The sequence below is a fragment of the Callorhinus ursinus genome, unplaced genomic scaffold, assembly GCF_003265705.2.
Source record: "Callorhinus ursinus isolate GAN/ISIS: 27379988/994484 unplaced genomic scaffold, GSC_fseal_2.0 scaffold14, whole genome shotgun sequence".
NCBI lineage: Eukaryota > Metazoa > Chordata > Mammalia > Carnivora > Otariidae > Callorhinus > Callorhinus ursinus.
Window position 1 is genome coordinate 351,603 of NW_027397076.1, and position 15,438 is coordinate 367,040.

Sequence of the window (15,438 nt, forward strand, 5' to 3'; positions counted from 1 at the left end):
GGCTTACTGGTGGTTGGTCAACTTCTGCAAAACAAGTTTACAAATCAAGTCAGGTTAGCCTAGAGTTTTCTTAGGGTAGAACAGTCCAGCATTTGCTACCTTACCATGGTGGTTACACACACATACACACACACACACACACACATTGGAATTGGGTCCAAAAACCCAAAAGACTTAGACTTCCTGGGTTTTCAGCCATTGCTAACATCATGAGAACAGTCTTCCCAGAAAACACATTCCTTCTCCTCCCACAATGGCTTCATTCAGTGGGGAGGAGGAGGCTGTGTTCATTCAAGTGATTTAAGAAACTAAACTAAGACCAGCAGACTATGGGTTGGTCTCCTTTAAAAAAAAAAAAAAATCTGTTACTTTGATAGCAATACTTATTATCTACTTTCCATTTCATAAAACAAGTAGTCCACATCCTAGCAAACGACAATTCTAGACAGGTGGAAAGAAGGAAAACATAAGCACATCGCCTCCAGATAGAGGCGGCTGTCGTGGACCTTGCTGAGTCTCCCCTGGCTTAGATCCGAGGTGAGAAAGTGTGCATACAGTTCTCACCCTGCTTTTCTCACCTAACTTGGTAGAAACGTTTTCCATGCTAATCCAATGACTGGCTCTGGTGAACACCATTGGGATAGGTACCTAATGTTCTCTCAAGTGGATGAATAGTTGTCTTGGACCAGTCTCCCAGCACTGGGCCATGTTAATGGTGTCTAGTTTTTCACAACTATCAATTCTGCTGCATGAAAGGATAATTTTCAGTAACAGCCTTTCACAAATCTCTAACTTGCCCTTGCAGGGCACTGGGGATGAAGGTCGAATCTGGGTGTGAGCAATAGATTGCAGGCCAAAGACACCCCGAGTCCTGGCTAATGAGAGAAGGGGTGGGGGCAGGGTGGGAAGGGTGTGGGGGAGTTGCAGAGCACAGTTTTATTTTATTTTATTGTATTTTATTTTTAGGATTTCATTTTCAGTCATCTCTACACTCAAAGTGGGGCTCCAACTTACAACCCCGAGATCAAGAGTGGCATGCTGCACTGACTGAGCCAGCCAGGCACCCCAAGCACAGTTAATTTTAAAATAAAGGGGTTTTTTAAAAGTTTTAATTCTAGGGGCGCCTGGGTGGCTCAGTTAGGCGTTCTGACTCTTGGTTTCAGCCCAGGTCATGATCTCAGGGTCGTGAGATTCAGACCCATGGCGGGCTCCGTGCTCAGTGCAGAGTCTGCTTGAGATTCTTTCCCTCTCCCTTCCCCTCTGCCCCCTCCCCTGCTTGCGTGCATGCACTCTCTCTAAAATAAATCTTTTTTAAAAAAAAGTTTTAATTCTATTTTTTTTAAAGATTTTATTTATTTGACAGGGAGAGAAAGAGTGAGAGCAGGAACACAAGCAGGGGGAGCGGGAGAGGGAGAAGCAGGCTTCCCGCCGAGCGGGGAGCCCGATGTGGGGCTCGATCCCAGGACCCTGGGATGGTGACCTGAGCTGAAGGCAGTCGCTTAACCGACTGAGCCACCCAGGCGCCCCAAAAAAGTTTTGAGTCTAAATGTACTGTATAGTTGTATACAATTTGGAAAAGAGGTGTTCTAAATGTGGCCCAACCTCAGCTTAAATTAGCACGAATATTTAGGTTTCCTTGGCCTCCAACTCCATGTGTACGCACAGATAATCCTGTCTCTTCACAGAGTTCCCTTCCAACCCCGGCATTTCTGGAGTCCCCAGGAATTACCACGGGCCACTGCAGGCCTTCCTTCCATCATCATTAGATTGTTGCAAGCAGAAATATCCCTACCCTGAGTTTTCCTAGTTGAAGACTTGTATTTTGCCTCTGCTAAGCCAAAGTTCCCTGGAGGCAGCTGGACCAGGTCGGGCAGAAAGGGAAAAGGAGTAGTTTACTCACTTCTGTGGCATAATCGGGATCTTCTAGAAGGTTCACCTGGACGTCTAGACATGCCAGGGCTGGCAGATGTAGCGCTCTCACTTCCTACCATCGGTCCTCGTGTGTCTCGTGCGCAAGCCGGGTCTGGTGCGCTGTCGGGCACAGGGGTGCTCAAGGAGTATTTGTGCATCAACCAGCTTAATGAACAGCCCCTCCGGCTGCAAACGCACAGAGCCAGTGTGCGCACGGGGCTCGGCAAGGTGCCTGGCAGAGACACAGCCCAGGAAGGCCCCGGCCTCTCTCCCCCCAGGAGTAAGTGCACCTGGCAGGGTCTCCCCTAGCACCCTGCTATCTTTGTGTCCTACCGTTGACTTCTCTTCCTTGTTAGTGGCTTATCTGGGGTCTGTCCCCTTGCTGGGTACCCAGGGCCATCAGAGCACAGACTGTGTCCCTTCTCAAGATGACCTGGCCTAAGCCTGTACTCCATGACAGGCAGGGGCGGGGGGAGGAGGGCAAGACCTTTAGGCTATGAATCCTAGTGTTTCATAGTTTACCCCCAAATCTGCCCCCGCTTATTAAGAAGCGAGGAAAAGTACCCAAAGAGTAAAAAGTATGTTGATATTGATACAGTAGAGTCAGAACAACTCATGCCTTAAAGCAGTGGTTCTCAACCTCGGCTGAACAATGGAATTATTGGAGAGCCTTTAAAACTCCCAAAGTCCAGGTCATACCCCCGATCAAGGAAATCCCAGTCCCTGGGGACACATGGGACCCACCCACTCATCAGTAGTTGTGGAATTTTCCCAGGTGATTCCAACTTGCAGACAAGTTTGGAAACACTCCCTTAAGTCCTGGGCCCCTGTCACGGGCTTCAGTTAATTAAAATCTGTCGAACGAACGAACAAATGAATGAATGAATGAATGAATGAATGAATTTATGATTATGAGCCTTCACACCCTCAGCAAAGTCTAGTGTGTCCCTCTCTGGGACCCCAGGGAGTGGCCACGCTACCCAGTCCCATTCTATACTCCCTGTAAAATTAAAGAGGTGTTCTGAAATTCTCCTTTATTTTCCCGGTAGTGGTTTTCAGATTTTATAGCTAGATATTTAATGTCCCTAAATAAGAGAGTCTAGTGGCGCCTGAGTGGCTCAGTTGGTTGGGCGCCTGCCTTCGGCTCAGGTCATGATCTCGGGGTCCTGGGATCGAGCCCCGCATTGGGCTCCCTGCTCAGCGGGAAGCCGGCTTCCCCCTCTCCCTCTGCCGCTCGCCCTGCTTGTGCTCGCTCACTCTGTCAAATAAATAAATAAACTCTTAAAAAAAAAGTCTAGAAATATATTTTTCAAATAAAAATCCTTCCCCAACTCATTTGAAATGTCACCTGTATCCTGGAATGCCGCCCTGATGTCATTCAAGACACGTCAGTGGCCCACCTGAGGTGAGCCGGGCACTGCTGGATGCTGGGGGCACACCCCTGCCCTCCCAGGGGGTACAACGTGCAGGAAGACAGACGGTGGGTACCTACGCAAAATTTGTAATTTCAGAAGTGTGTGGACAGCGCTTTGAGAGAAAAAGATGGGATTCTGGAAAGAAGAGGAGGGACCTCATTTGGCGGAGGGGTGTGGGGAACATCCTCTCTGCAGAAAGGACAGTTATGATCCTGTATCTATTTATGCATCCACCTCTTTAACATTCCCCTCGTGGGGTGCTTCAGGAAGACCGGGCCCACATCTGCCTTATGCACCCCTTGTACCCTTTCCTACCTCCTGATTCGGGGACGGGCTCTCCTGCCAGCCCTGCCCCGGAGGGTCAGCTTGTAGCGCTGGGTGAGCTGGCTCAGCTCCTGCTCCAGCTGCAGGGCGACCGTCCTCAGTTCCTCGGTGGTCTCTGCCCTTGCCCCCTCCTCCAGGTGCTTCCAGCTCTGCAGCAGGCTTTTCACGTCTTGCACAAGTAGGAAGCCAGCCCCAGCAGCACCCAGTAGCCGGACACCTTTGGTCATGGACAGAGCAGAGCCTTCAACAGCTGTCTGTAGCTGTTCCCCCCTCCAGAAGGGGACATGGTTTGTGGCCATGAAATTATTGACCTTAGCCATGAAGCCAGAGTTGGCTGTGGCCATCTGGCAAGCCTGAAAATCCTTGACGTTCTTGATGACTCTGACACCTCTATCCACACACGACAAAGCAGCACTGATTGCAGGCAACCTTATTTCTTCAAAAGCTTCATACACCACGGTTGTTTCCATAGGCACCAGTCTGCTGGCTCTGTCTCTGGCTGCCGAGTTGCTCCTACTTTCTAAGAGATACTCATCAACATGTTGGTGGCAGCCCCTGAGGCCCCAGGCCCAGCCCAGCCGCTGAAAGCATCAGACTGCCCCCTACTGTCACGGGGGCCAGGGCCAAACCCAAGAGGCTCATGAGTCCAGAGATGTTGCCTGAGGAGCTGGCCACCAGGCTGGTCTTGGTGAGCATCTTATGGGTTGCATCAACTTGGTGTGCAATAGCGTGAAGTTCTCTGATACTCTTTTCCAGCTTATACTTCTGCAAGGGAAAACATAAGAGAAACATCTTTTCCTCCTCTGACAGGTTTCCTGGCATGGTTGCTTCCTTCTGTCGGATCAGCTCTTCCATCAGGATATGGTACAGCGTGTTGGACTCATTGCTGTGGACAGCCCAGGTCACATGATTATTTTTCCAACTCTGGGACGGGCTCCCCAGTAGAGCCCTGGGCATGAAGGTACAATAGGGGAGCATCGTGACAAAGGGTTCCTCTCTAGAGGGTCACGTAGGGGTGACCACGTTTATATATATATATATATATATATATATGTTTATACACACACACACACACACACACACACATACGTGTATAATTCATACATCTAGAAGAGCTTGTGAGCAATGCTATCCGGGGAAATGAGAGTCCTAACAACCTATAGAGGAGATGGCTTGATATTCTTTTTTCTGTTTAAAGGGGATCTACCTGGAAATTGTGGTTGCTTCTGGAGTAAAGAGCCGGAGAGCTGGGAAACAGTTTGAGGGAGATTTTACTTTTTACTCTTTGCTCTTCTGCTTCTTTGAAGTTTTGTATCATGTGCATGTTTTAGAATTAATTCAGAAAATGAACAAAATAACCTACACTTCCAAAGAAAAAGGAGGGAGAACCTCCAAGGAGACCCCAAATATGACCTCTCCCATAGAGGAAGGCTCATTGTTTGCCATTCGGTTTGACGGCGTTGTGTTATTTTGGCAACTGAAAGTAGATTTCTAACAAGAGGGTGATTGTGCTTACACACAGAAGCTTCTATCTGTTCGCTTCTGAACAGGCAAGTAGGAGAAGCACATCGTCTTAAGAAGAAGTGATAAGGAAGGAAAAAAATGTACAACTCAGAAAATTCCATTAACTCAAATTTCCCCTATATTTTGGAGAAAAGACCACCCTTATTCCATTTTCCTGTGGAATCGATTTGGAACACCACAGTTCTTGTGGCTCTGTTTGAGAATCACTGTTCTGAGGAAATTTGTCTTACAGGATTGGAGGCTTCCCAAGTGGACACCAGTGGACTGCGCAGGATGCCAGAACCGGCTACCTATAGCGCGTCTCAGAATCTGACTTGTCTGACCCTTAGGTTTGTTCCTAGCTTCGTCCTACTTGAACACCCACAACAGACTGGGCATGAGTTTAATCCTGGAGAGGAGGTCTTTGGAAAAGAAGGCAGGGCTCATGAGAAAACCACACTGAGACCAAGCAACCCCAAGGCCTCCAAAAAGGGATTGATGACAATCACTTTAGAGCCCTGGGTAAGGCCATCAGCAGCCTCAGATAGACCAGCCAACTGACCCCTGCCCAGGGAAGCAGCAGGAACCTCCCACCATCCTGCCCCAACACCATGTCACTCTTTAATGAAGGCATACTCAGAGTTTTCTTTGGGACGTCTCTGTACACCTAGGAGTTGAGCCCCCCTCTAACAGAAGTCTTAGAGCTTCAGGGTGTTAGAGGTGGAAGGCTCCCCCAGATCATCTGGACATAGATGGCAAAGAGACATCCACACCCCTGCCACAGTTCTTAGGGTGTCCAGACCACTGTCACTGAAGTATTTCAAGACACAGGTAGGCTCTGAGAAGGAGTGCTGCATTGGCCCTGATGCTCTCTGCAGGCCCAGCGCAGAAGGAAAGTGGCCATCTGCCACATTCGCTCCATCAGTGAGTCCAAGCACCGCCCCCGCTCATCGCGGAGGACAATGCTGGCCCCGAGGGCGAGGTGACTCTCCCTAGATGACAATCCAGTTTGTGATGGAATTTGGCTAAGACTCCAGCTTTCCAGAAGCCTCTAGTTGGCCTCACCTGCTGGTCAAGGCTACTAGTCCCTTGAGAAAGGGAAAACCATCTCTCTGCCTTCACCTAAGGAGGGGGGACAAGCCCGTGCACAGGCACAGTGGACGTGACCTAATTAACTTGAGTCCAAGTTGGGCTCATCAGCCAGCAGCAAACGTGAAGGGCTCTGTTCTGATCTGCACAGGGATTAATGGGCACCGTGAGGAGGAGTCTGAAGAGTGGAAGGGGGACGGATGGGGGATAGTTTGTTCCAAACTATAAACCTCCTGCCTATTCTTCTAAGGGCCCATTTGTCTTTCCCAGAAAGCATTTACTCCTCCCCTCTAAGAGGTCTACCTCCCCTCCTCACCCTTTTCCTATCAAATTGGTATTTAAGACTGAATTCTAAGCCACCTTGGGAAATTACTCATTTGTCCCTTGGGTCACTCCCACATGTACACAAGGTATACATGTTATTAAACTTCTGTTCGTTTTTCTCTTGTTAATCTGTCTTTTATTACAGGGTCTTGGGCTAAGAACTCAGAAGGGTAGAGGGAAAATGATTTTCCTCCCTACACAGGCAGGCAGGAAAGCCTTCACCCCTGTTTAAAGACTCTAAGGTTGCAGCTTTTCTTCTTGCTCAAAAATCACTTTAAATATATTTCCAATGGGGGGCACCTGGGTGGCTCAGGCATTAAGCGTCTGCCTTCGGCTCAGGTCATGATCCCAGGGTCCTGGGATCGAGCCCCACATCGGGCTCCCTGCTCCGCCTGCTCCGCGGGAAGCCTGCTTCTCCCTCTCCCACTCCCCCTGCTTGTGTTCTCTCTCTCTCGCTGTGTCTCTCTCTGTCAAATAAATAAATAAAATCTTTTAAAATATATATATATATATTTTAGAGATTTGACAATTTGACAAAGATCGCCCCCACTACTACAACAACATACCTATCAATTTTGTTCATTTACTTCCAGTTATTTTCAAATGTATTTTCTTTTTCGTGGGGTTTTTATAACATACCATCACTATATGTGTTATTGGTAAACTCATATTAAGGGATGAGCTTTTTCCATACTGCTACTCCCTGCTATTTCGTGTGTACCTTCATGTTTATAGAAACGGTATTGTGGCACACTGGGGGCTTCATGTTTTCGTCACCCATATGCCTCCTTCTGTGTATAATGGCACCAACCCTGTCTTGTTGGCTGCAGCAGCTCTGGCCAGTGACTGGGCCGGGGATGGGCTCTGGTGTCCCCCTCTGCTTTCTGGCGTCCTACAGTTCTGGGTGCAGGAGCTCCCATGCAGGGCTCAGGAGCTGTTTGTGTTTCTAGTTAAACTTTATAAAGGAAGTTTTCTGCTGTTGTAGTATATGTAAATATGGGTCATTGAGGAGGGCTCAGGATAGCTTCCTGATTAAATCCAAGGACCTGCTATATTCCTGTCCAGCAGCACCATAGGCTCCCCAGCGCCTCCGGCTTTCATTTTTCTTTGAAAAAAATGAAAAATTTGTTGCTTCTTTACATTTCATACTAATGTTTTACCCTAGGAGCCTCAAATTGTTTTAACGCTATTAGGAATAGTATCTTTCAGTGCTGTGTTTTCTGACTTGCTTTGTTACTCTATAGAAATGTTATTCATTTTTAACACTCCTCTGTGCTTCAGTGCATTTTTGCTAATTATAATAGTTATTGAATGAATGCTTCAAGAATACCTAATGTTGGGTGGCTTTCTTATTTTTTCAATATTTATTTTTCTTATTTTGGTTCCATGCCTTGTTGGATTGGCCTGAATTCTTAAATTATTTAATTTTATGAAACTGGCTCTAGTATTTCACTGTTGGCAGCTGGTTTACCAAAACTACTCTTCATCATGATAAAGTTTATGTTTTACTCCTAGATTTAAAGATTTTTACTAGGATTATTTTCAGGCATGTGTAGGACCTTCACCAGTTCCTTGAAGTGGTCAAGAGAAATGAAAACAATCTGAAATATCCATGTAGGGGGACCATTTACATTATAACACACCAATATAAAAGAAAGGCTTACGGACACAAAACAGAATGAACCCGATCTATATGAACCGACCTGGAAAGAGACCCAGGATTTGTTAAGTTAAAAAAAAAAAAAAAGGTGAAAAACATGATCTCCATTTTTAAAAAGATTATATATGTGGTCTAAGACTAGGGGAAAATTCTGGGTGGAGGGACACCCAGTGGTAAGGAGGCTTAGCCTGGGGGAGTGAGGCTGAGGTTAGGGGAGGGAAGACCCATACCTGTTCTTTCGCTCATCCGTCTTCCAGAACTTTGTTACAGAAACCACGTGCTCCTTTCACAATAAAAACGAGTAAAATGGGGCGCCTGGGTGGTTCAGTCGTTAAGCCTCTGCCTTCAGCTCAGGTCATGATCCCGGGGTCCTGGGATCGAGCCCCGCATCGGGCTCCCTGCTCAGTGGGGAGCCTGTTTCTCCCTCTCTCTCTGCCCCTCCCCCCTGCTTGTGCTCGCTCACTCTCTCTCTTTCAAATAAATAAATAAAATCTTTTTTAAAAACCCAGTAAAATAAAAACACCTTAATAACGAGGCACACTTACTCCTCACCCCCGGTCATGACAGACTCTCCAGCTTGTATGGTAAGGCATTTAGTACAGGGAACACTGCTGAGCACGTAGTGAGAAAAGCAAAAGTCGGATGAATTAATGTCATTAAATATTAATATTGTCATCTTTTTAAAAAGCCACATGTGACAAGTTTTCCTAACCTGTTATTTTGACCTTTTGTGTTATTTTTATTGCAGGATATCTCCTGTATGCAGGAAATGATTCAAATCCGATCTGTACCCAGTTTGATACTCTTTACTTATTAATGCTATAAATATGAATTGTTATTTATTGCCATAATTGTTCCACTTTGATCTGAATCATATTGTTTTAGGTGTTCTGCTTTTTGTTCCTTTGCTCTCTTTATATCCCACACAGACATGGTGAAGAGGTCTCAGCTGATGTGGTGAGTGCTCTTGAGTGGCTGCCCCTAACAGCTCCTTGAAGGTAAAATGTCTTTGCTTTCCTGTCTACGGTATAGCTGGTGAACGACCCATAATGGAGGCACATTTAGAATAAGGGTTCATCATTCACGAAACTGAGTTTTTTCTATTTAAAATTGTGGTTGAGAGATGCCTAGGTGGCTCAGTCAGTTAAGCGTCTGCCTTGGGCTCAGGTCATAATCCCGGGGTCCTGGGATCGAGCCCCGCATCGGGCTCTCTGCTCAGTGGGGAGCCTGCTTCTCCCTCTCCCTCTGCTCTCCCCACTGCTTGTGCTCTCTCTCTCTCAAATAAATAAATAAAATCTTTTTTAAAAATTAAAATAAAATAAAACTGTGGCTGACTGTCTTCCCAGTCTTGGCCTAAAATGGATCTTGGGGAGATGTCTCTACCTCATTTTGTGGGGGAAAGTAAGAGGGAGTGAATGGGACCAAGGCTTGGCAGTGCTGGATCTCCTTGAGATGGGCCCGTATCCCTCCAGTTTTAGTAAGCACCTCTGAGACTTTGTGATTTATACATAGGATTAGAGGTAAGTTTCATGAATCATCATATTCCATATTCCATAACATATCTGTAGATAAAAATGTACTTTCTGGCAGGATGGCTCAGAATGTTATACTACCTGGGAAGGAGTAGCCACCCTTCTCCCAAAGAAGGCCTCATACTCCTCTGATTGGCTTAGATTCCCCGACACTGAGGGTCCATGGCTGTGACCACCTTCCATTAAAGGACCGCACACAAATGCATGAGCCCTCTCTCTCTTGGCTTCCTGTCTCTACCCCCGAGGAGTGATGAACTGGCCTGTCCATCTTGCTCCCTCATCTCTCTTCGGTTGGGCACTCCCAGTGCATCAGCCAGAGGCCAGAGTACTCCTGAGATCTGGGTTTGAGTTTAGGGAAAGAAAGGTACTCTTGGATTAAACCACATAATGAAACCCACTTCACCAGGGAACTCTGCTCTGGAGATTCAAGCCCAAGCCAGGAGATGCCATGGCCTCTTGTGCTAATATCTCCTTCAAGGACCACTGAGTGAGGGGTGTGGCTGGACCGAGGCCAAGTGCAGGCATGTCTGGGTTCCTGAACACACAAGTGAACGCTGACCTCCAAACTCACCACACAAACCTACCAGTTGAGGGTTGCAAGGATTGGTGGGGCTCATGCGGATGTTGTATCTCAAGGTGAATATATATTCTGATTTGGGGTTCTTAAAATATAGTTCCTGTAGCTAAGGGGCCCTGGATGAGATGTCTCAAATTGTGAGAGGGGTGTGAGCTGCATCTTGTGGGAAATGAGGGTAGGAATGAGGCCTTAGACCCTCGCCTTCACTTTAAGAACTAGGATTACCCATATTTAGGGCCCCACGTCACTTGCCAATCTCTAGCATCTCCCGTTGTAGATCGAGACCGTGCCATGGTCAGAAGAATCTACTGAGGGAAGGGGAGTGTTACCTGGGTAGACTCCAGGCGATGCTGTAGTCAAGGTGCTCTGACGGCATCTTGGCGCTTCTTTCTCTACAGGTGAGAATGGGTCCTGAGCCAGAAGGGACGCAGCTTCACCTCATAAAGAAGAAAACAGACCCGGCAGTCATTCAGAGAGGCGGTGGCTTCAGAGCTGACACCTAGGGAGTCAGACCTAAGACTATGTACACATATGGAATCCATGGAAGACTGTGAGCCTGGGGCGGAGGGCGGGGAGAGAGCCAAGAATGGAACCCTGGGAAGTGCCAACATTACAAGAGGGAATTGGGGAATAAAAGGGACCTCCTAAAGACTCAGAGGAAGTTGCCTGAGAGCTGGAAGTAGAGGGAGGGACCCAGAAGTCTTTTTCCTGTCTCCATTACTCTGTGATGATGCTGGACTTCTGGAGAAATGGATGCTGGATGAATGGATCAGGTTGTCAGCTTCTCTTGGCAATTATTCAAAAGCAACAAGGAAAAATGCAAACATCATCTATTAGAAACTGAAAAATAGGTAATATTTTTCCTATTTTTCTAAAGGATGCCAAAAGCCAGAAAAAGAGTAGCACTTTGGCAGGAAAGGGAGAGACAATGCCAATAATCGCAAGGAAAAAAAAAAAAGGTCCCTCTTCAAGGTGAAGGGCATTCCCAAAGTGCAGAAGTAAAATCCCTCTTTGAAATAGTGAGAATAAAGTGTACAGGTTAGCATTACATCCGGATTGGTTCCAAGAATAAGGGACTAAATGAAGAAACACAGTGAGATGAGCCATATCTCATAGGAAGCAATTTGTCCTTGAAACAGAGGAGAAGATAATCTGCATTGTGGACAGTTTGAAAACTGCCTGATGCCACTGTCTGAGGGAAACAGAAACAGAAACTCGTGTAGAACGCCCACAGCAGGAAGAACAGTGCTGCTGGCATAGAACACAGTCCTGGCTTCTTCCTTATTTGAGTCTCCCATAAATAGCTGTGTTCCATGAAAACAAGCAACCAAAACAAGGTCTACACAAAAAAATATTAACTCAACAACAACAAAAAAACAATCAACCCAACTGAAGAATGGGCAAAGGACTTGAGTAGATGTCTCTCCAAAGAAGACATACAAACAGCCAATAAGCCCATGAAAAGATGCTCAACATCACTCATCATCAGGGAAACGCAAGTCAAAAGCACAATGAGATACCATCTCATACCTGTTAAGAAAGAGATTATTAAAAACAAAAATAGAAAAACAGAAAACAACAAGTGTTGGCAAGATTGTGGAGAAATCAGAACACTTGTGCTTTGCTAGTGGGAATGTAAAATGGCGCAGCCAACAGCATGTCAGATACCCAAAAATTTAAAGATAGAATTACCGTATGGAATTACCAGCAATTCCGCTTCTGGGTATATATGCAAAAGAACTGAAAGCAGGGACTCCAGCAGATATTTGTCTTCCCATGTTCATAGCAGCATCAGTCACAATAGTCAAAAGGGTAGAAACAACCCCGGGGGGGCGCCTGGGTGGCTCAGTCGTTAAGTGTCTGCCTTCGGCTCGGGTCATGATCCCAGGGTCCTGGGATCGAGCCCCGCATCGGGCTCCCTGCTCCGCGGGGAGCCTGCCTCTCCCTCTCCCACTCCCCCTGCTTGTGTTCCCTCTCTCACTGTGTCTCTCTCTATCAAATAAATAAAATCTTAAAAAAAAAAAAAAAGAAACAACCCCAATGTCCATCAGTGGTTGAATAGATAAACAAAACATGTGGGATGTGGACTATATCTACAAAATAAGTACAATGAAATATTATTTAGCCTTCAGAAGGAGTGAAGTTCTAACACGTGCTACAACGTGGATGGACCTTGAGGACATTAGGTTCAGTGGAATATGCCAGACACAAAAGCAAATATTATATTATTCTATTGTATGCGGTTGCTAGAGGAGTCAAGTTCGTAAAGATGGGAGGTAGAAGAGTGGTCGCCAGGAGCAGAGGGGGCGACGAACTCCCGGGGAGTCAGTGCATAATGAGCACCGTTTCTGTTTGGGAAGATGAGAAAGTTCTGGAGATGGCAGCCAAACAATGTGAATGTACTTAATACTGCTGAATCGTACATCTAAAAAAGGATGAAAATGGTCAATTTTATGTGACGCATATTTTACCACAGTAAAAAAAATATGGGTTCAAGGTCAAATTGGAAACAGTAAAAACAAAAACAGAAACAAATGGCATATAAAGAATACTCTCCAGAATGGTGTTGCCCAAAAGCTGATGAAAATTGTGAACATTTAAAAGGGAGGAGGGAAAAAAGGGGGCGCCTGGGTGGCTTAGTTGGTTGAGTATCTGACTTGTGATTTCAGCTCTGGTCATGATCTCAGGATTATGGGATTGAGCCCCACATCAGTCTGTGGGCTCAGCCGGGTGTCTGCTTGGGATTCTCTCCCCCTCTCCTTCTCCCTCTGTCCTTCCCCTCACTCATGCCTGCCTGCTCTCTCTCTCTTTCTCTCTCTCTCTCTCTCAAATAAATTAATTTTTTTAAAAAAGAAATAAAATTGTGAACAATTATTTTGCAATTAATTTTTTTTAAAGCAAGTGTAGCAGTTTCCTGCACAATACAAGAGCCAAACAGGGATCTCAGGCTCAGTGAAGACACAACAAGACAACAGGAGGAAATGAAGAGCAAACTGGTCGAACATAGGAAAGAAGAGATGAGAAAAATAAAGCCATCGCAAAAATAAATGTTTATCAGAATTCACACAAGGGGGAAAAGACACTGTTTAAAAAAAATAGTAATAGATTGGGGCTCCTGGTGGCTCAGTTGGTTATGGGTCTGCTTTCCACTCAGGTCGTGATCCCAGGGTCTTGGGATCAAGCCCCATATCGGGCTCCCTGCTCAGTGGGGAGTCTGCTTCTCCCCCTCCCTCTGCCCCTCCCCACCACTCCTGCTCTCTCTCTCAAAATAAATAAATAAAATCTTTAAAAAAAAAAGTAATCAACAATGAAGACAAAGATGAGGGCAGTGAGCAAAGTGAAATGAGAACAAAGGTCTGGCAAGAATGCATGGAATAAACGCAAAACTCCGACATCTGCTAACTGAAATTCCCAAAGAAGACGGAATAGCATGAACAGAACAAATATTTAAAGTTAAAATTCAGGGGGCGCCTGGCCGGCTCAGTCAGGAGAGTGTGCGACTCTTGATCTTGGTCGGGGTCCCGAGTTCGAGCCACATGTTGGGTGTGGAGACTTACAAATAAAATCTGTAAACAAAATAAACTTAAAATTCAAGAAATCTCAAAAACTAATGATGTAATGTATGGTGATTAACATAACAATAAAAAATTTTTTAAAAAGATTAAAAAAATTTCAAGAAATCTCTCTGGACATAAAGGAGCACACCATGTCCCAGGAGAAATGGCTACCGAATGGTAGTACCAGGCCAGGGTCTAGCAAAGTTACCAGACTCCAGAGAGAACAAAGGGACCCTGGGGCCACCAAGCACATGGGCTTCAGACTTTCCATAACATATATATACATATATATATATATATTTGGCATGCTATCAGTTCTTAGGAGCATGGAAAGAAACATTTTCATTCGTAGTGTCTTAGATTTACTTTTTAGGATTTACCCAGAAACTGATAAATCTTCAACCTTTTTAGCCTTTTATTCAAAACCTACATACAAAAAAACAAACAAAGCCTACATACACAAGGTGCTTTAGATCAACATCAGAAAGAGAACACAAGCCCTTTTGATGCCGTCACCTGTGATGATCACGAGGCAAACTAATATCTTGACGGGTGGCGTGTTTCACAACTTTCTGTGCATTTTCTCCCATGTTGCTTCAAACAACGTTTGTAAGGTAAGTGTGTTTGTGTTTCTCCCACTTACTCGGGCTTCTCTTCCTGTGCAAGTAGCGGATGAGTTCAGGTTCACCAACCCCACGGTTAGCCCACTCTGAGCCTCTATGCCGGGTCCCCATAACTGCAAGGGCCTTCTCTCTAACTTCAGAATTTTAGGCAGATGAGAGGAGGCGGCTCTGAGCCGGGTTTCCACAGCTCCGGGGAGCAGCTGACCCCTGTCCGCTGTATCATCTGCACGGCTAACGAAGAGCTCAGTAAATAAGTAGCCACTTATCACCAGGCTGGGGAAGGTGCATAACTGTTTTGGCCCTCTCCTCAGAAAAACAAAACAAAAAAACAACCCTGTTATGTGAACAGCTCAAAGGAACGAGTGTATTTACGTTGGAACAGAACCATGACCATGGACAGTTCCACCCCTCCCCCTTTCTAATCCTGGTGCTCTTTCTGATGCAGGAGTGTGATCCTGGGGCTCCCTCACAGCACAGCACTTCTCAGACGGCCGTGCGTGCATGAGTCCCCAGCGTTCCGGTCAGGTTGGTCAGGTTGCTGACTCGGTTTCCCTCGTCTTGGACAGGGCCCGGAGCTCTGCCTTTCTAACCAAACTCCCCAGGAATGCTGGGATGTTGCCCGTGCTAGAACACACTCGGAGTAGCCCGGAGGCAAGGAGCCCTTCTCCTGTCCCATGGTTCTCAAGTTCAAGTTCAATCTTTTCCCTGTGGCTCCTGGCTGGCTTGACCTGACCCTATGTCCAGGCTCCACCTCTGTTTTCATTACTGCAGGGTCCCCTGCTCAACAGAAGGCCCATATCAAGAAAATATCAAGAACGCCAACAAATTAAAAAAGAAAAAGACACATAATAGAAAAACCGATGAGAAACTTGAACAGGTGGCTCACAAAAGAGGATGTTCAGCGGTAAATATATGGAAGTAAT

At 46.1% G+C, this 15,438-nt stretch overlaps 1 protein-coding gene across 1 annotated transcript; it reads right to left on the reverse strand.

The window, feature by feature from the left end:
- Nucleotides 1–3,637: 3,637 nt before the first annotated feature.
- APOL5 (apolipoprotein L5) lies at nucleotides 3,638–4,628 on the reverse strand. The gene is given in 2 exon segments (XM_025881562.2): nucleotides 3,638–4,213; nucleotides 4,215–4,628. Coding segments are annotated over 2 exon segments (990 nt in total).
- Nucleotides 4,629–15,438: the final 10,810 nt, after the last annotated feature.